Source organism: Nicotiana attenuata, unplaced genomic scaffold (genome assembly GCF_001879085.1).
Source record: "Nicotiana attenuata strain UT unplaced genomic scaffold, NIATTr2, whole genome shotgun sequence".
Lineage (NCBI taxonomy): Eukaryota > Viridiplantae > Streptophyta > Magnoliopsida > Solanales > Solanaceae > Nicotiana > Nicotiana attenuata.
This window is the reverse complement of record NW_017672924.1, coordinates 49,627-72,419: the sequence shown is the minus strand read 5'-3', so window position 1 is coordinate 72,419 and position 22,793 is coordinate 49,627. Positions and strand designations below refer to the sequence as shown.

Below are 22,793 nucleotides of genomic sequence, written 5' to 3'. Positions count from 1 at the left end.
TCTGAGGGAAGTTTCCCGGTCTTCAAATGCTTTATGTTTTTATTTCTCCAATCCCAAGTTAAGCTTGTGGAGATTATTTCGGCGTGACCTTCCTCTACTACCTAACACATGAGATGTACGACCTTCCTCTACTGGGATCGTAGCATATTTGTAACATTTGAATAAGTGCAATCTCATCCCTTTCTCATTTTTATCGCATTCTTCCTTTATTATTCCATAGTTACTAGAACCACTTAATTCTGACTTAATACCACATCACTCCATATTTCCCCCTTTAGGGGAGTACTAAGAGTTGGAGCTACGACGACCTGCCTATAGATATTTTTCCTCTTCATCTTTGGCGCCTTTCACATCATCGATGACCCTTACTCGCCTTGTGGTAATCTTTCTGTACCAAGGATAACAAAATTCCTTACTCGTGATGACAATACTTAGTGTAATTGGCACATACAGTCCCTTAAGCTTAACTTTGCTCGTATTGTTTGCTTTAGGGAAGCGTCTTCCTGAATGACCTTTAAAGGGTATTCTTTTGTCATCCATTCTATTATCGCTGGAACGCAATCTCTGAAATTCTCATGATGCTGACTATTATCATATTACTCAGTCCCTAGTTCATGTTTAGTTTGTTCAACAGTCCATACTGATTTCTATTACTCCGGGGTCTAGCTTTTCCTTCTGTTAATCACGCTAGAGTCACGAACTTATTTCTCGAAATGAGGATATGACTTTATGGCCTATACTCTTTTGTTGTCTCGAAGCCTGTCACCTCTTGTCTTTTCCTTCCCTTGTCGATAGACTCTGTAATACTATTATTTTTTTATTTTTTTTCCTACCGTTGTCATCCATGTATCACATCTTACTCATAATGCTTCATTAACTCTTTTCTTATTTCCCTGCTAACCCTCTGTCTATCACTTTATTCTGAAAACTTCAACTTGCATTTAGCTCCCCTTGCTCCATCCCTTGGCTCTTCCAGTTGCCTAACATTCTCCCTCTACTAGGGACGGGAGCCACACTAAGGTAATATTTATCTCTTCTAGGCTTCCAGTGCCTATCTTTGTAGTACTCATATCTAGCTGTACTATTTTAGAGTGCACCATCTGGGTGTCTCGCAAGGAGATCTATTAGCACATTTGCAATATCCTTGGAAATGTCAACTAACATAAACAATCCATCCACCATTTTGGGTCACTCTAACCCTAGCGGATCCTTATATTCGTCCTTCTCTTATACTACTTCTGTTAGCCCCCATGGGGAATAAATGAGATGGGTGTGGCCAATTGTACATACCTCTATTGTTGTTGAAGGTAACTCAAAAGGCTTATATTCCTCTGCCTGTATTGTAAATACTGATAATCTTTATTAACTGGATGCCTCGTACCCTTCTTCATCCTGCTTCTTTTACTTATTGAAACTTGTGTCTATCTTCTGAATCTCCCATCGCCTTTCACCATAGGGGTGGATAGAATATTCCTGCCTTAAGGCTCCTTATCAAAAGACTTACACGTCTTAGTACACACATGATCTACTGAAGACCTTATATTTACTCATCATAAGCACTATGAAAAAAAGAGTCCCTCTGACTCAACTCTTCCACAGACGTATTCAACCCCTTACCAACCATCTTCGTAGATGTAGGCATCGTTGTATTATGAATAAGATAGAGTTAAGGAAATTGAGTTCTTACAACTGAGCTCTACCATACGATCTAGAGTAAGAAGAAAGAGTGACACTCCTAAATGCCCTGTAGACTCCTGCTTATAAGTGTGGTGCACGACACACCCATAAACAAGACTCTACTAGACACGGCTTGAGACTCCCTAGGACAGAACTGCTCTGATACCACTTTTGTCACGACCCAAATCGATGGGCCGCGACGGGCACCCGGTACCTTACTCAATCGAGTACCAACATAATGTATCTTTTCATGTCATACTATCATAGATATCTGAGCCAGAAGGCTGTCGTGAGATAAGTAGAATACAACATGTGATACCAACTTATATATAAGACATACGGGCCTATAAGACCGAAATAACCACTCGTACACCAAACATAGGCCGACAAGGCCATACAATCTTTTACGTACATGACATCTGTCTACAAGCCTCTAAGAATATATAATTTTCATAAAGGTCGAGACAGAGTCCCGCCATACCAAACAAAACACGTCTAAATCATACTAACCAAACGAGCAACTCCGAAGCAAATGGAGCGCACCAACACCTTTCGACGAGCTGATAGCCTACTTGGAGGGCTCTCGACCTGTCTATCGGGACCTGCGGGCATGAAATGCAGCGTACCCATGCAAAAGGGACGTCAGTACAAATAATGTACCGAGTATGTAAGGAATAAAAATCAGTAAATAATAGACATGAAGGAAACAAGGAGTAAAAGACTCGACATATAAGTCTGAACAACTTTATGAATCTTTTAATATTTAAAATGTCATGCATATGCGTATAAAAGTCATACCATGCTTGAGTATATGCGTTCATAACATCATTAAGCCTCTGAGGGCATCACATCATATCATCACGGTCACCGTGGGCAAATCATCAACGTATACCAGCTGATTAGGTGGTGGTGCGTATATAACGCCGTAACCTTTTCCCATATCACATATACATATATTATACATATATACGCGTATATAACGCCATCTGGTCATAGGTCAATATAAATGAATGCAATGCATGATAAGTACGTCAATAAAATCTTTCAAAGTGTCATAAGACCACTATGCCTTTGATTAATATCATGAAATAAACTTTATCAACTTATGTATTTTCTGAGACCCATGAACAGATGATAGAATAATAAGATACACGGGAATTTAAGAACATAGGCACTTCTAATACTTCTATGAATAGAGTCATTTATGGAAGTTATGCATTTACTCGTTTCGTTTGTATCGTATGGATCATGACAAAAGAAAGAAGGGATAGCCTTAACATGCCTGAACCGATTCTCTTGATAATCCTTCTAACACACGCCAATCACGACGAAACACATAATAGCGAGATCGAAATAGGGAACAATTCGTATAAAATGCTCGAAGCAATAACGTTGCTATTGCAAAATCATCTTTGTTGAAACTTTCTTCTTAAGATGTGAGAAATCACGTTGCTTATGAAAAATAACATTTGCTGATACTCTTTCTTAAAAGAGGAGTATTAATGTTTCTATGCAAAGCAAGCTTTTGCTGAAAACTTTCCTAAGAGATTGTAATTGAATTTTGAACTAAAAATGTTACCTTAGGTGGGCCCCACTTAGGATGACTAATCTTTTGCATAGGCTTCTAATTTGGCCACCTAAATGTAATGAATCCTATGCACTTCTTGGGGCTGCCACGTTTTTGGGCCTGTAAGGCCTTATCCCAACATTTTAATTTATTCACTAATGTCTTATTTAACTTTAATCTCTCATTAACTAATAATCAATCAATTATTTATATAATTGAGAATTATCTCAAATTACTTAAAATACTATGCACTTTTAATACATTTTATGTATCCTACTATCGTGGTTATGGGGTACCTTGTATGGAACTAGTCCATAAATGTCGGGTATTGTAGCTCAAACCGTATTTTATCCCAAATCGACAACCTTCAACGAAACTCACTTTCTTTGATTCGTTTACCCTTTAACCTTCACGGAACTTACTTATTACTTGTTAGGAATAGCATAAATGCTTATAACCTCAAAATAATCTCATCTCCGAGTCTACGTCGATTAACTGAAGACGAAATTTTAATATACGAAGTCGCGAGATGTAACATTTACGTACGGAAACATGGGTGTAACATATATACATACATATATACGCGTATATAACGCCATATGGTCATGAGTCAATGTAAATGAATGCAATGCATGAGAAAGTACGTCAATAAAATCTTTCGGAGTGTCATAAGACCATTATGCCTTTGATTAATATCATGAAGTAAACTTTTTTTCAACTTACGTATTTTTCTGAGACCCATGAACAGATGATAGAATAATATGACACATAGGGAATCAAGAACATAAGCATCTCTAGTATTACTATGAACAGAGTTATGTATGGAAATTGTGCATTTGCTCGTTTCGTTTGTGTCGTATAGATCATGCCAAAAGAAAGAAGGGGCGGCCTAAGCATTCCTGAGCCGATTCTCTTGACAATCCCTTTAACACGCGTCAATTGCGACAAAACTCGTAACAGCGAGATCGAAGTAGGGGAAAATCCACATGATATTCTTGAGAAAGATTGTACCGAACTCCTTTAGAATTTGAAATTCGCGTTGCACTTGTAGGGGTTTATACGAATTCCCTTGAGAGTTACATCCCTTCTAGCAAGCCTAAGTATTTCCTTCTTAAATGATACATGACCATCTCTTATCTTTACGAGCATAGCAAGCAATAGGATAAATTACTAACAAATCTTCATACTAATAAGAAGTCAAAAAAGTCATGAAGTAGTCATAACGTTACTACTCTCCAAGTTTGCCACCTTTTACATGACCTTAAGAGTCACCATTCCTTAATGTAAGGCTGCCACGTTGATGGTTATCCTTATCCAATAATTAACCACCAATCATCTTAATTAAGTGTTAATATCCCACTAAAATTAATAATTATCCGATTATCCACATAATTAAAAATTATCTCAAATTACTTATAATACTATTCACTTTTAACACACCTTGTTATTCTGGCCATGTGGTACTTTGTATGGTACTAGTCCATAAATACCGGGTATTTTAGCTCGGGCAGTATTTTATCCCACAATGTCAAGCTTCGACAATGAATATTTTGCATAAATTGCTCTTTTCTTAAGCGTAAAGTATGGAACTAAATTGATCCTTAAGGTTCACTTTGATAAATTTAGGTTTCTTTTTGAATTTCGTCTAAAACTAAGCTTAAATCCCCACATTTAACTACATAACCCGTACCACATGAAATTATGAGTGAACAAAATAATAAAATACAAAAAGAAATCTATAACTAAAGAAATTATATGCTCGCAAATTCATAAAAATGTCAAATATTTTTCAATTTATGATCTTGTCCGAGTTGTAATTATTTTGAACACTTTAAATCATATTAGTTTACAGAATATTGAATCACTTGTGCCCCTTTGATATTTGCTAATTCTCCAGCCAAACTTGCTTCTTCATAAATAATTTTTTTCTTTAACAAAATTATTCAATTATGTTGCTAAGAAACTTTAATAATTATGAAGACCTATCAACAAGACTTGATTGATGTGTCACTATATTAAATTATTTATGCAGTAAAAATGTGATACGAATTAAACTTATTTAATTAAAATAAAATTATTAATTCTAAGAAAAATATCTTGAATTTGGGCCCGTACTGAAGCCCGGGCCTCCAGCAACTAGTATCCTTAGATACACTAACACGCATCAAGTGCTAACCCAGTAATTACGAAAAGCTACAAACGAAGAAGGGTGAATTGATTACTCTATATTCAATGGTGTAGTTTAATGGTCGATAAATATGAAAATCATGATAGATGCAAGCTAACAAGAAAAGGTGAAACGCAAACACCTCTGTTATTTAAAAATAAAAATAAAATTACTACTCTTGAAATAAAAATAAGGCAAAAAGAAAAAGCAAAACCAAAGAAGAAAATGTTACCGAGTTGTACCGAGTGAATCAGAAGTTCAGAACAGAAACCCCCAACTTCCACCTCACTCTTAAACCCTAGACTTTCATCAGTCCCCCCACATCACTCCCCAGAAGCTCAAAGCTCAGCCAAAACAATGGCGAATCGGCGATGCGTTCAAACCTTAACCCGTCATTTAACATATCTTCTATCTCCAAACCCATCTTCACTACATTCCCTCACTTCCCTTTCCCCTCAAACCCTAACCCCAGCACTCCTCAATTCCCTTCACACACTAACTCCCTCCCCAAAATGCCCCCACGTTAACACTAAACTTTCATCTTTCCACCGGCATTTCTGTTCCAATCGACCGAATAAAAGCGACGATGACGAGGAGGGAAGTGAAGAAGAAACTGATGATGAGGATGATTATAATGATGATGACGTGGAGAGTTTGAAGTCGAATAGTGATCCCAGTAGAGAGTACACTCCGGAGGAGAAAGAACACGAGGCAGCTGAAATTGGGTATAAGGTAATTGGCCCACTTCAGAGATCGGACCGGGTTTTCAAACCGTATGAGCCCGTTTTTGCAGTTATTCAGGTACATATGTTCTGATAAAATGAAGTAGCTTTACTTTGTTGTTCAAGTTGCTATAGCTGTATGATGATATGAAGAGGTTTTCTTTGTGATGTAGATTGGTTCTCACCAGTTTAAGGTGAGCAATGGTGATTCCATTTTTACTGAGAAATTGAAGTTCTGTGAAGTCAATGACAAGGTAAGTTGGGGTTTTCACTTTCTTAGTGTTTTGTATACAAAGTTGATGTCTTTTTGTTATTGTAAGTCAGGAGTGGCTCTATAGTAGTAACTTAGTTTAAATTACTCTTCTGGTTGAACCATTGGGATTTGAAAAGCTGTTTATATCCCACATATTGCGATGAAAAAGCCTTGTAATTTTTTCCGTGTAGTCCTGAATATTTGTGCAAATGTGCTTCCATCAGTGTTTCTGAGAGCGCGAAGCGCAAAAAAGTGACAAAGCGAAGCGCACACTTTATTAAAGTGAAGCGCAATTCTTAAAAACATAATGTAAAATCATAAATAATCAAAAACTTCAATTTAAATACTTAAAAGTAGGTACTAGGTACCACCAAATCATCCACAAACCATAGGACAAGCAAAATCAAAGCTACTGAAAAATATAAAATATATAATAATTAATTTTAATTACTGAAATATACACTAAAAAAATCAAATAAACTGAAAAATATAACATATATAATAATTAATTTTAATTACTGAAATATACACTAAAAAAATCAAATAAACTGAAAAATATAAAATATAAAATATATAAATTATAAATAATGACAGAAAGAAGTAAAAAAGAGAAGACAGAACTCAGAAGAAGAAAGAAGAAGGAAGAAAGAAGACAGAACCCCAGCGAGTCAGTGACGAAGCAAAAGAAGCAGAAAATAGAACAAGAAGAAGAAAGAAAGAAAGAAGAAAAAAAATGAGAAGAAGAAAGGAGAGGAAAATTTACCTGAACTGGTCGACGGAAGAAAAAGCCAATTGCTTTCTTTATGACATTTTGGGTATAGGGCAACTCGTCCCTTTTGGGAACTGGGTTTTGCATTTGAAGAGTCGCCACCTAATGATTTATGGTGCATTAAGACACCTACAAGGTTCACTTCTAAGGAGAGAAAAGAAAGCAGAAACTTTCTGTCCCAAAACCCTAATTTTTTCGATGAAGAAGAGAGAAAATCGCAGCAATTGGCTTCTGTTATGTCGCTTAGCAATTAGGGGTTTGTTTTGTATAAATTAAAAACAGACCCAATCTTAAAAAGGCCCGGCTGCGATTTTTGAACAAAAGCGATCAATTCGTCGCTTCGCTCGCCTCGTCGCCTCGTCGATTTTTCCTCTGAAGCGTGCGCTTCAACTGTTCGCGTCGCCTTAGGCACAGAAAAGCGATGCTCTGTCGCTTCGTGCTTTAAGCGACGAAGCGCGCGCTTTTCCAAACACTGGCTTCCATGTTATATGTAGGTGTAATGACTGTAGAAGGATTCATGCAACTATTTGTTACATCAGAGAAGAATTGGTGAGTTTTTATAACCAAAAAAGGGTAGTATGCCTCTGTTCTAAAACTAAGGAAAGAAAAAGGGAGACTTGAACTCTATTACTGGAAATGGACATCTTTTGAGATGCTTATGCACAAGTCCTGGGTTCCATTTGAAACTAATTGGTTGTGATATCTTTCTGTGCTAAAAGAAGTCAATTTGTTTGGTTTTCGACTTTGTTAAAAGTAACTACTACTGTACAAATAGTTTGGAAAACAAATCTTAGGGCTTCAGTTTTAACAGAAAGAAGAGAGGAACAAACTTATCACCCATAAATATAAATGGTCTGTGTTCCTCATAGGTTTTATTTCTAATACAAGCTGAAGCACGAGATAAGCTTCACAATGCAGAATCATGTTGCCTATGAAACCTTGAGCCTAATAGAGTTTGCTATCTGCTTTCCATTTGCACGTTGTAACTTATTTGTACATGTCCTTTACTTGTGAGAAAATGCTCATACATTTGAATTAGTGTCACGTGAATACTTAATTATGTCATTTGTTTTGTGTTCAGTTAATACTTAACAAGGTTCTGCTGCTGGGCTCTACGGATCAGACAATCATAGGAAGGCCTATATTGCCGGATGCTGCTGTTCATGCTGTCGTTGAGGAGCATGTAAGATAGTTGTGTCATGAGTCGACCTTTGCCTTCAGTTTGTTTGCATAGTTATTTGTGTGCTTTCTGGTTGACTAGTAATTGAGTGTTATGTCAATTCCCATGAAGTTTGAGAAGTTGGATTAGAAATTCCCTCATAAATTTTACTTTATCATATTTAAAAAACAGAAATTCCCTCATAAACCACTCTTTGATCTTTTAAAAGATAAAAAGAAGAAATTCTTATGTGAATGATTTCTGTAAAGATAACTGTCAAAACTAGGTGGAGGTTCATCGGGAGGAGTACTTATCCAAAAAAATAAAAATAAATGGGTTCATCGTGAGGACTGATTACAATTTTCTTAATATTTAAGATCTATTTTTCATCACTGTTGAAAAGATACTGAGTGGATGAGTTTTCTGATAATGGGTGCATTCTACTTGCCTTTTCAAGGATTGGCTTCAAAGTTGAATTATACTGCTACTGACTGGAAATGAGTACATTTCTGATAATGAGTGCAGTTACACTTGCTTGTCAAGTATTGGCTTCCATCTTGAATTTATACTGCTCTGCCCAACTCTGTGTATGAAAGGCAAAAACATGCAAAATTACGCTGTAAAAGGAGTCTTCTATAATTAGATTCTCACCGGCTTTCAGAAGGAACTAATTATGAGAGCAATTGACAACCTGAAATAACTCTCTAACTTACAATTCTGTTAAAGAACCTTGCATCTAGGTCTTGAGCTTTTAGGCCAGTTGATGATGAAGATTTTAGTTCCTGTAGTTGGGAGGAACAACTGACAATGCACCAGGTTTTCCTTTTTCAAGTCTTTAGGAAAATTGTAAATGAATGCAGCAAGCTGAGTTTGGGGGGACTATAGTATTTACTCTTGTATCTTTAGATGGTTGAGAGATTTATAGGTAAGCACATTGTGATATTTTTTCTGGACCATTTCCCGAGCACATCATGATGTTTTTCTGCATCATTTCTCGGTTTTTGCATGTCATCATATCGCAGATCGTGATATTCTTAAGGGTACATTGCATATAGTACACTAACTTAAACCACTTGTGGTTACTGGATCGATTTTAGTAATATACAATACTGCAAGAATGACTTGTCTGATTGACAAAAACTTCATATTTCAGTATTTATAACTATTAGCTTCAATTATGTTACTTGTTGGTGCTTGCTGAGCTGATTCGAGGAATGCTGCACACAGAGGTGGAACTAGGTTCAGATCTTCAGGCTTTGCGCATGGATGTTTGCATAACTTGCTTCATATACACGCACTCATCTTATTTGATTCCAGATAGATTAGGAAATTTATTCTGTCCTCCTCTTGGTCCAGGCATTAGATGCTAAAGTACTTATATTCAAGAAGAAGAGACGGAAGAATTATCGGCGAACACGAGGGCATCGACAGGTTAGTCATTGATTCATCAACGAGTTTACTGCCTGAAATACATTGTTACTTCTCATTTCCTTTTCATTTTAGGAATTAACAAAATTGAGGATCACGGATATACAAGGAATTGAGAAACCTGAAGTGGCACCCCCTCTTAAAACTGAGAAGAAAAGTGTTAAGAAGGTAGCAGTAGCAGCTTAAAGATGCTAAGAAGTTCAGTAATAGTTGAGTAAGGGAGTTTGGGCATATACAGCTGACACGGCTCAGCATTTTTTATTGTCATATTGTCTTATGAATTTTATCTGAGAACGCAGATGCCACATGTGGTCAGGTGTAAAACTGGCACAAGATGGAGGGCAATGATTTTGTTGTAGGCTTAACATAGTCGAATCTTGAGGAAGTATATTTGCTTACAAGGACACATCGCCTATAAAGCATAGAGAATAATATTTTCTTGTAGAGGAGTATGCCCTACTCTTAAGTCATTGGCGTTTTCATCGTTTCTTTGCTGGCTTGCGCTTTCCGTATGTGTTGTTATATTGCACGGCTTCAGCTGTTGGACTATGCAAAATATGGCAAGATATGATCAGCTTTGGTTGAATAGTTTGGTTTTGCATTGCTTTGTATAAAACATTAGCATTGTTGTTTCGCAAATAAACTCACTGAAGGCATGTGGCTTTCCCCCTCCCTTGTCTCCTCCATCCAGGGAAAATAAGTGCTGAAATGTTCAAGGAAAAGAAATGGATGAGGGACTACATTAGCAGAGGTGGTACCCTAAGCATGTGTAAGCTTGTGCATTATTTTTCCTAATACCTCCTACCAAACGACCCCTAAGTGCCGGCGAGGAACAAAGGTAGAATGAAAAGTACAATTTGCTGGAGTGCAAATTGAAGACTTAATACTTCTGTGCAGCTTATTGAATATGGTAAAAAGAAATCTCAACAGGCCTATAGTGATCTTAATAGTTAAAAAAGGCGGGGGGTTCTCCACACCTTCCTTTTTCTGTAGTTCTGCAACTAATCTCTCTATTCGCAATGCCATAAGCTCCTTGGCGTACAAAAGTATTTTTTGTGTCCAACTCCCAGCATAAAATAATTTTCATGCGGCTTTCCGCCCTTTACCCTTTTTAACCACCTTCTGTCATTCTGTGTGATTAATTAGGTTGAAGATTATTCAAAACTGAGGGCAGGTTAGTTTGAACTATCTTTGTCAAACGATACCAAAAGACTTGCCAGTGAGTTGGGTTGGTTAAGCAAAAACAGATGAATTGCAAAACCTCCCCACCAGGGGTGGAAGCAGGATTAGAGCCAAAAGGAATAAATATTTTTTACACTCTACACTTCCCAAATCCACTCTCTGCCCCACTTCTTGATAGAAGAAGATCTTGGGTATGTGCAATACATAGCTTGCAGGTATATCTTGTTTTTAAAAAAAAGTAGTCCGATACACTAATCATCTCGCATTCACGCAAGGTTCAGGAAATAGCCGCATCTCCTAGGGATGTGATGTAGACAGCCTACCCTAATACAAGTATTAGTGGCTTCTTCTACAGCTCAAACCCGTAACCTATGAATTATACGAGCTAATTTTACCGTTGCTCCAACGCTCCCTCTAGATATATCTTCTTAGTTGACTCCAAAATAACTTGAGATGAGGATGAACCTTCTCTTCACTTTTATGTCACCACTAAGAAATACTTTAAGAAGACTGCTTTCATTTTCTTATGCTCCACTTATTAGCTTGGCCCTACCTTCTTTTAAAAAGTACATAACTTTCGTCCTATACATTTCATTTACATTTTTCTATCTTTACAATCACATTGCTTCCATTTGTTTTCACTTAATAGAGATTTAAATTTGGAGAATTCAGATTTTGCCCCATTAGGTACATTTATTTTCTCATGAGCAATCAATTATTTGCTTTGAAGAGATATGATTCCTTCAAATCTTGTTTAAAGTCCTAAAATCATTGAGAAATTGTAGAATATACCTCTCCCTCACAAAAACAAAAGTACTTGAAAGTGGAATTTACTTTATTTATTTATTAATTTATTCGTTTGTTTTATAACCTATTTCTTCTTAAACAAATAAAACAGAAACAAGTGGATATCACTAGAGTTGCCCACCTATTAACCTAAGTATCATTGATGAACAAAGCTGGGAAAAGGAATAAGAGGACCTCTTAGTGCTCCAACTTGTATTTTTTAATTAAAAAGCTAATAATGGAATTCTTTGTCATAGTATATAGTCCCTCCCACTCACGACGACTCTTTTAGCCTCCACCCCCACTCACTAAACTTCATTTTCATTAACATGTGGAGTGTTTCTACTTTTGTCCTAAGATTTTATAATTATCATCTCACTATAAACAGTAGAGGTATATATTTTGTTATATAAGAAAATGAATTTAATATCTTTCTTTATACGTATAATATGTGACAATAACTTGTGCATCAAAGTAAATACTAATCAATTGAAGAAACTACGTACTTTATGGCCATGAAGTGCACCGCTTAATTTTATCCAGTATCTCTATGGGGTAACTCTTGTTCATTAACAATAAACAAACAATAAAGTACTTACTATCTTCTCTTTTTATTTTTTAATATTTTTTCAAAATTTCACAACCACTAGATAGAAGGATAGGACTCAAGTCCCTTTATCCATATCAAAGTAAGATGTTTTGAATCATTAAACATAATTATGTAACATTTCAAAATGTATGAGTATGTATTCTAAAAGATCGCGAGACATTAAAAAAGAAAATCTAAAATTCATGTCTAACTTGTCTATCGCGCATGGTCTTGTAACGTTTACATAAAAATGCAACAGAAAAAGATTAATGCTTATATTAATTCTAATCGATACTATATTAAAAGCACGAAGGCCCTTAGCGAAATGTTGTTCGTCTTTTTTACCCTTTTAAAACAAATGTTACACTAGACAAAATAGTAATTTAATTATTTTCCTAATAATTAGGACATGAAAATCCGTTGAAATTTGGTTATTAAATCTTTCCTATTTTGAATTATATACCTAAAAATTAGGACTTTATATCAATTAAATTTTACCTTAAATAAATAGTAAAAAAGTCAACTCTTTCGGAGCATTAATTTTTAACTATCCCTTTCTTCTTCGAAGTCTAAATTGATTCCTCTTTCGTTGTCTTTGTTTTGCAAACATCTACTTACTACTCACTATTATAAATGCAAGAAGATGTTATGCCAAATAATGATCAATAAATTTATCCTTTGAAGATAAATTAACATTAGACAAATTATTATTTTAATACTTTAAAATTAACTCTAAGTTTTGACTATTAAATTTATTCTTGTTTGAACAATGCACGAACTCATATATTAAGGTACTTAAAGTACATCACAAAAATATCTAACTAAATTTAACTTTAGATAAATTAATATTAACTAAAACACAAAGGATTTTAGAATTTTTCATGTTATAAATGTTAGGATAAAATTATTGTTACATATAAATATTTAAAGCTTGGATGAGCTGATGTGAATTTGAATAAAAAAAATTATTTCCTTTAAGGTTGAGAACAAATAATTAATTTCTATATTAATTAACTATTAAGCAGTTAAAAGTATCCAATTCAATTTCTTTTCAAATTCATAATAAATGTAAATTTATTTTTCAAGTTGAGAAAACTCTTAACCTACATAAATTTATTTTTATAAAAAGAGCAGTGATAATGGACGATATCAAAAGTAAGAAAAATAGTTACTTTGTAGTATTAAAAGTCAAATTAAAAAAAATACAAACTTGAATCAATAATGATAAAATAACAGTAGACAAATTCTAAATTGAATTAATTTTGTAATTAACTTTTGTTTCTATTCACATTCATTTCAACACATGATAGTTCCCTATATTTTTTATAAATTAAATTATTTTGGTAAAATATTAACTCAACATTAATCATTTTTAGACTAAGCATCATTGCCTAAGGATTTTTCCTATGATATAGGGCAACCCTTTATTTTCAAATCTCTAAAATAACAAAAGACTTATCTTTTTAATTTATTTTATTTGAAAAGTATTTTTGTGATTTACGTGTTTTTAATATTAGGTAAAAAATAATAATTTTGAAATCACAATAAGGTATCTAAGGACTTTTGTGGAGCGAGCCTTTTCTCATTTAGTTAGCTAAATGAGATTAACATTCATTATTTTCAAGAACTTACCATTTTTAAACTTTGTTTTATAACTCAAACACATTATGTGATTTTTTCAAATTGTGTACCACTGATATAAGTATACGCGCAAAGCGCATACCCTAAAACTAGTATATTAATACCGTATGGATTAACGTTATTTTTATCAACATTTCTACCACTTACTTTAGAGCTTCAAGACATGATCATCTCAAACTTGAAGTCACATTTAAAAAAATAATCATCGATCATGAACATATGAAAGCAGCATGATCTTCCATCCATAATCTATCCACTATGCAGGTTTTCCGTTTAATATTTAAGGAATTTTATTCGGAAAAGGTCCAATAATATCCTTAAACTATTGGATATAGCTCAATTTTGTCCCCCGTTAGCAAACTGGGCCATTAATATCCCTCACGTTAGCAAACTGAACCAATAATTCCTTCATTTTAACAGCAGTCCACATAAGCCTTCTCAAAGGCATTAATTAGCTGACATGGCATCCACGTGGCTTCCACATAAGCGAATCTCTCTTAAGCCTGCTCCAATAACCCATTAACCCATAAAACAAATACCCAGTTATCAATCAAACATTATTGGACCTTTTCCAATTGTTAAATGTGTTGCTGAGGGTTTTCGAAACACAAAGAGTGATAAAATGTCGGAAGAGGTAGCGGAAGAGTCTTTAGAGGATCTCGTTAGCAGAAGTTTGATTTTGGCTAGTAGACGACGAGCCAGTGGTAAAGTAAAAACTTGTAGAATTCATCACCTCCTTCGACAATTATGGTTGAAAGAAGGAAAAGCTGAGAAGTTTTTTTAATATCATAACTAAATGTTTTGATGTGTCCGCCGAAGGTGTGGAGATTGAACGCAGAATGTGTTTGAATCCAAATGCTTTAAATAACCAGAATCTTGACTTGGAGAAAGGTAATTTGAATTCGGTTCGGGCAATCTTATGCCTGGGTGAATACCATACATTTTACCTCGACTATCTGTGCTGCAAAATAGTAGATTCTCGTTTTCAACTGCTAAGGATATTGGATGTAGAATGTATTTGTTTTTCAAGTTTTCGCTGTGACATAACACAGCTAATATACACTTGAGATACGTTGCTTGTAAAGAAAATATTTTGGGTCTTCAGAACTTAAAACACTTGATTCAATACGCGCTGCAAATTCCAACTAGATAGAAGTTCTTACAGCAGCCCCTAAAATAAAGAAATTGGGAGTTTTGGTCCATCCAGATCATAATGAATGGTCTAAGCTTATTGATAGTCTGATTTGCTTAGCAGATCTCCAGAAGCTAAGATTGCCATCTGGGGTTCGAAAAAGAAAATGGGGAAAATATTGCGCTAAAATGAGAAACCCATTTAACAATTGGAAAAGGTCCAATAATGTTTGATTGATAACTGGGTATTTGTTTTATGGGTTAATGGGTTATTGGAGCAGGCTTAAGAGAGATCCGCTTATGTGGATGTCACGTGGATGCCATGTCAGCTAATTAATGCCTTTGAGAAGGCTTATGTGGGCTGCCGTTAAAATGAAGGCATTATTGGTCCAGTTTGCTAACGTGAGGGATATTAATGGCCCAGTTTGCTAACGGGAGACAAAATTGAGTTATATCCAACAGTTTAAGGATATTATAAGACCTTTTCCGAATTTTATTTCTGCGTTTGACAGGTTCCCTATCCGATTTTGACTTTTGTATTACAATAATGCACATGAATATCCAGTGAAATCACATACTTTATAACATCTCCGCTAAAGTACTATCTTTTCTTTTCTCTCTCCAACGGCCAGGATTGTCTATATTCTCAGAAGTACGTCTCTCTCACGCTCCACCTGATGGAGCCGTCGGAAGGCCCTCTTCCGACGCGTAATGTTGGGGGAAACAACCCACAACATGGGACGACTTGACCTAATGGGGCTACTGTAGGAAAACAGCCCTATGCTACAACAGTTATTGCTCCTTTATCCTCTTCTTCGAACCCAGTGGCGTAGCCACCCTATGCCAAGGATGGTCAAACGCACACCTTTCGCCTAAAAGTTATACTGTGTATATAAATTAAATACTATTACTTTATATAGTTATATATTATATTTTGAATAGTCTTAACACAATTGAGTGAGACGGTCTAGCGGTTCAAGGTATTCAAAGTGACGTATGGTTACTTCTTATAAAATAACTCTTAAAACATAAAATTTATGTAGAAATAAGCAACTAATCTTAAAAGTAAATTTTTAATAAAAAGTTATTTCTTTACTAAATTTATAATTTTAATATAAAAATTTTTCGAACAAAAGCTCTCTACAAACTATAAATTCTATCGGCTCACTCTTTCCTTTGGCTTTATAATTACTTTTATTAGTAAAATTTCTCATGTTGTCCTTTTGCTATTTTAATTTTGATTTATAAAACTATAGTTCTATTAAAAGTTTTTTTATTTTTTAGTTAAATGTTGCGTAGTTTGGTTAAAAAATTTTGGTACAATATTCAAAACCATATAAAAGGAAAAAAAGGAGGAAAAATTAGGATCCTGTACTGAGATACAGAATAAGGATAAAGTTAATATTGGGATTAACAAAGATGGGGACCAAATGCAAAATCTTGAGAGTCATTCTGAAAAGAAGAGTAACAGCATAGAAAAAGAAAGCAAAGGCAAGGATGTGGGCATATCAATAGATTAAACTCATGTTAGCGATAATGTGGAGATGCAAAATGAAATGAGTTGCATAGTGGGAAAAATAGCAAGGAACAAAATGCTGAGGAGGGAGAAATTATTGCTGCTGCAGTAGCTGGTTCCTCCACTTTGTCTTCATTTATCAAAAATTAGGAAGAAATAGAGATATTTGTGTAGCTAAATTGTGGAACTAATCCAGAAGTGAATGGAGACGCTAATAAGAATGCTAAAGAAACTGAAAAGTTGTATGACAAGAGGAAAACTAAGCATGGATAACACTCAACAACTCAAGGAAAGGAAGCTGCAAAAACAGTTCAATGCTTTAAGGACTGTTTCTGAAGAATCCAGATCTAGTAGAAATAATGTTCCGGATTATATACAGAGTCAAGGTATTTTTGCTGCCATTGTATCTAGAGGAAGAAGTAGAAGTAGGAAACAAAGGAAAAGCAACATATCAAAGTCCATCTCCAAATCTAAAATAAATGGAAAAGGACAAAGACAAAATCCTCCCCCTTCTATTCCATGATCAGTGCCATATTTTTGGAATATTAGGGGGGATAAGGGCTCAAAAATCTTTCTTTAGACTTAAAATTCTTGTCAACATTAATAAAGTGGCCTTTGTTGGTATATATGAGCTTTTTATGAATATGAAAAAATAGATGGTTATAGATATCTAGGGTTCCACCATTGTATAAAAAACTCTAATGGTCAGATATGGTGTTTCTGGAAAGGTTTTGACCACACAACATCTATTGCCAACACCGATCGATAACTTACTCTAAATATGAAGGATAATCCTAATGAGATTGGTACATTTGTGACTGCAGTGTATGCCAAATGTACTCACGTTGAAAGAGAAGACTTATGTGAAAGTATTGTCAACATGAATAGTCAGTTACATGGTCCTTGGTGTAGGGGAGGTAACTTCATTTTCATCATGGATCCTGATGAGAATCTTGGGGGTCTACCTCATAGGATGTCGAAAAGTATGGATTTTATCGGTCATATGGAGGCATGTGGTCTAAGTGACAGTGGTTTTACTGGACCTAAGTACACCCGGTGCAACTATTGGAGACCAAGTAAGAGAATCTGGATGACGCTGGATAGAATTCTTATTAATGATGGTTGGGCTCAACAATTTCAAAACAACAGTATCAAGCATCTGTTCAGGTCTGGGTATGATCATAAACAACTTTTACTCCAATGTCAGAACTTGTATCAAAATCACATCGAGCAATTCAAATTCTTGAGTTTCTAGGTAGATAAACCTGATTTCCTTGAGACTATACAAGTTTAATGGAATGAAGAAGTAATGTCCAATGCTATATGGAGATGATAATGTAAACTGAAGAAGCTTAGCAAAGTCCTAATTCAATGGTCCAAGCAACACATTGGTGATGTTCAGTAATAGGTACAGGATTGGGATGCTAAGATTGAAATTTTGGAAGAATTGGACAAAATTCATAACACGAGCAAGGTAGAGAGGATCTTAACAAGGGATATGCTGCGTATACCAGGTGGATCAATATGAAAGACTCTATTCTTAAACAAAAAACAAAGCTACAATGGTTTAAGGATGGGGACAAAAAATACCAAATACTTTCACAGTGTACTGAGAAGTAGAAGAAGAAGACTTCACGTACAAAATTTAGAATCTACAGAGGAAGATGGGTGCAAAGAGATGATAATGTCGCAAACGCTACTGTCAAATACTACAAGAAGCATTTCAACTCGAATCTCACTGATAGAAACAATAGAAATCATGAATGTATCCCTCAAATCATCACTGTTCAAGACAATGAATGCTGACTAAGTTACCTGACGAGGAAGAAATAATGCAAGCAGTATTCAGTATGAGCAAAGACAATTCTACAGGACCCGATGGATACAATATAATGGTATGTTGTTTAAAACTTGTTGGACTATTATTAAAATTGATATTATTGCTTTTCTTAAGGAATACTTTTCTGATAAAGCTTTAACCAAATTCTACTGTCATACCTGTCTAACCTTGATTCCCAAAATAGACTCACCTACTAGTTACTGATCTCAATCCTATAAGTTTGAGTAATTTTACCAATAAAATTATCTCCAAAATTCTGGCCAACAGACTTACTCCTTTGTAAAATGTCCTGATTTCTAATAACAAAAGTGGGTTTGTCTCTGGGATATCAATCACAAACAATGTGATGCTCACTCAAGAGATAGTCCATGGTATTTCTAAAACAAAAAAAGTTGGTAATGTTGTCCTTAAATTAGATATGACCAAAGCTTATGGTAGGTTATCATGGTCATTTCTTAATAAGGTCTTAAACAGGTTAGGTTGCAGTAAGGAATGGTGTAGACTAATTTGGAGAAGTATCTCTAATGTGTAGTACTCTATCATCATAAATGGAACTAGACATGTTTTTTTCACTTCTTCTTAAGGTCTTAAACAAGGTGATTCCATATCCCCCTCCCTTATCATAATTGCTGCTAAGGTTCTGTCTAGATCTCTCAATAACTTGCTGCATAATTCTATTTGCACTTCTTTTTCTAGGTATAGAAATGGTCCTCAGATCATCCATCTGGCGTATGCTAATGATATTGTTATCAGATTATGAATTATGAAAGTGTCTCTGGCCAGAAGGTTAATAAGGATAAGAGTTTTTTTCTCACTGATCCTAAAACTTGTGCATATAGGGTTAATAGAACTAGAGAAAATCTATTGTTTTTGGATAAAAACTTTCCTTTTAACTACCTTGGTTGCCCTATCTATTTTGGAAGGTTGTCATATTTTGATAGCATGAGTGCTAAGGTTATTAAGAGACTAAATATTTGGCAAGGTAATATGCTCTCCTGTAGTAGTAAACAAGTTTTGATCAAATATTATTGCCATCTACATTTTATCTGTCATTAATCCCACTAAGGTACCTTGGAGCTTATTCAGAAACATATTGTAAATTTCTTTTCGGTACTGTTAATGGTAAAAAAAAATACCATTGGACTTCTTGGGAGAAAATATATTTTCCCAAAAATGAAGCTAGTATTGGTATCATGGGAATGGATGACATTTCCAAGACTCTTACTGTTAAAAGATGGTGGCACTTTAGAGCTAGCAAATACTGTCCTATATTGCATCGTGTTGGAAAGAAATGGTGCAATGGAAACTCTCAAGCATGGCAACATCTACTGTGGGCTAGAGATAATTGTGAAAAGTTAATCACCTAGAATATTAATGCTGGATATTATAATTTTTGGTGGGACAACTGGACTGAATTGGACCTCTAGCAACTACATCACTGGGAACAATGCCAAGGAGAAGTTAAAGACTTCATGGTTAATAACAGTTGGGATCCACATAATTTATATACTACTCTGCCTAGTCAAATTGCCTTACACATCATGTCTGTTGAATTGGGTCAGGATGGCAAGGAGGATTATGCCATCTGGAATGCTACCGAGTACGGTCACCTCACCAATGTTTTAGCTTGGAATCTTATAAGGAGGCTTATGCTAGTCGATGGCATTATCAGCAATATTTGGCACAAATCAATCCCCTTCAAGCAATCCTTCATGTGTTGGGAGGATTTTTCTTTTGTACAGTACCTTTAAATGAAGGTCTTACCAGGTTTTGGTCTCAGGGAAATAATGAATATATTTGCTGATTTGTGCATAGAATTGAAACATTAACATATTTTTGTGGAGGGAAGAGCTACAGAGTAGTGTGGAGATCAATGGTCAACCTCTGGGGATCACACACCAATATCTACCTATCAGGGGTTTACTTAATGTATGGTGGAAATAGAAGGCCAATAATAGAGTGCACAAGTTGGTTTTACAGGATGTTCCTATCATTATCTGGAAGGAGATTTGAAACTCTTGGGCTGCTTGCAATGTATTTGGAACATTAAAGTTGTGCTACAGTGATGCCTTCCCTAGCATTGATACTGTAGGTAGTTAGGATAATATGTGCACCATGATTGAGAATCTCAAGCCTGTATCTGATGCATCCCTGTCCACTGGACTAAACACTACTAGAAATCTGGGTTTTAGCGACCACAAAAAGCGACCAACGTTGGTCTGTTTATGCAAAATACCAACCAAAACCCGTCCAAACAGGCTTGGTCGCTATTTTAATGGTCGCTTTTGTATACCGACCAACGTTGGTCGCTAATTACCGACCAAAGTTGGTCGCAAAGGTAAAAGGACCAACTGTGTAATTTAAAGCACATACCGACCAACTTTGGTCGGTAACATATTTAATAATTTAATTTTACCGACCAAAGTTGGTCGGTGTATGTAAATTACGTTATATTATTAATTATTAAAATTTAAAGATTAGCGACCAAAGTTGGTCGGTAAATTAAAAAATATATTTTTGTTAGAAATTAAAATTTAAAAATTAGCGACCAAAGTTGGTCGGTAAATATGAAATCTGGGTAATCCTTGTTCATTAACCGACCAACTTTGGTCGGTAATTATTAATTTTTTATTTTTTTTAAAGATTAAGCGACCAACTTTGGTCGCTAATTAGAAGAATTTTTTTTAAAATTAAATACCAACCAACTTTGGTCGGTTTTCTAGGTTTTAATTTTGGCATAAAATACCTGTTTTGGCAGCTACACCAACCTGCCAGCATACCAAAATTCCTAAACAGGCATTTTATGCCAACAACAACAACAACAACAACAACAATAAACAACAACAACAACAACACAATTCAATAAATACATTAAAACTAACAAATTAAAGTTCAATAGAATTTAAAAATCCAAAACCAAGTTAATACTTATTACAACTAGTTCAGAATCGGTTCTATTTGTCTAGTTCAAAGTATATACAAGTCAAGGAATGTTTTGTACAACATCGTCATCACCGTCTGATGAACTTTCATCTAAAAGACGGTATCGAGAAGGGTCTTGTGGAGGATGTGAAGAACGATCACGGGGAGGACGGGAGGAACGATCACGGGGAGGACGGAAGAAACGCTCACGTTCAAGTCGAGCCTCTGGCGATGACTCATGAGACCGGGGCAACGGAAAAGCTCCAGTAGATAGGAGAGTTCTGATCTGAGCTTGCATGCCAAGGAATTGAGCATCTCTAACCCTTTCTCTTTCCTTGGCCGCTTCTAGCTCGGATGTGAGCTTTGTCACAGTCTCCTGCATAGCGGAGAGGCTCTCCCCATTAAGTTTCTCGCCTTGCGAGGAAGTCTCTATTCCTTGCATTCCACACTTATAGCGATGGAACTTTTTAGTAGGAAGCCCGTATACCTTCCCCCATTTTGGACCGCTAGCATACTCCATCCATATTCTTTCAGCATCCTCGTCCGAAGGTTAGGTTGGCTCGCCTGATTCACCAGCTGGCTGAGTGCGGATGAATTCCTCCACGTTAGTTTGGTGGCAGGCATATACGAAAATTTAAATTGAATTAGTTTTTCAAAATATATATAAAAGTAAATTAAAATACTTAAAGAAAAGTGAAAGCTTACATATACAGTCGAGGCCCGGTCCTCGACCCATCTTTCTTGATCCGTCTCTTTCTTCTTCTTTACAATATGCGTCTCCTTGATTAGCTCATGATGGTTCTTTGGACGCCCGAACTTCTTTTCCTGAAAACAAATTAATTTAGTTAATAAACTGAATAGATATACTTTAAAAGTTAAAATAATTTAAGCAATTACGTAGCAATCTTCTTCTTATTGTCCCTAGGCTGACCGCACCTCCTGTCACGACCCAGACCGATGGGCCGCGATGGGTGCCTGAGTCCTACCTGTCAACCACCTCTAAACATGCGTCTAAGATATGAATCTGAGTAACATCTGCTGAATTACGAAAATAACATATATGAAGGAAACCTGCCAACAAGGCATATGTACGTATACATGTAGGATACAGTGGGCGAGCCAGCAAGGCTGCTATAGACAACTATACATCCAAAACTGAAAGCTGACAAGGCCACATACAACCCAACTAGGCATACTGTCCACAGACCTCTAACAGAAACATGACTGTACAAAGACGGGACTGAGCCACGTCATACCCATATACCTATATATATACACAAACGTATCGTACCAAAATCAAAAGCAGCTCCTGATCAAATGGAGCATGCCAACTCTCGCTGATCAGGGATCCTAAGAAGGGGGACCGTCAGCTTGCCTACCTGCACCTGCGGGCATGAAAGGAAGGCCCCATGAAATAGGGCGTCAGTACGAAAAATGTACTGAG

At 35.7% G+C, this 22,793-nt stretch overlaps 1 protein-coding gene across 1 annotated transcript; it reads left to right on the top strand.

Moving 5' to 3' along the window:
* Nucleotides 1–5,618: 5,618 nt before the first annotated feature.
* LOC109214944 (50S ribosomal protein L21, mitochondrial-like) lies at nucleotides 5,619–10,342 on the top strand. Its single transcript, XM_019378924.1, has 5 exons — nucleotides 5,619–6,212; nucleotides 6,307–6,387; nucleotides 8,237–8,338; nucleotides 9,671–9,745; nucleotides 9,818–10,342. The coding sequence occupies exons 1-5, from the start codon at nucleotides 5,769–5,771 to the stop codon at nucleotides 9,926–9,928; spliced, it is 813 nt and encodes a 270-aa protein (XP_019234469.1). The 5' UTR covers nucleotides 5,619–5,768; the 3' UTR covers nucleotides 9,929–10,342.
* Nucleotides 10,343–22,793: the final 12,451 nt, after the last annotated feature.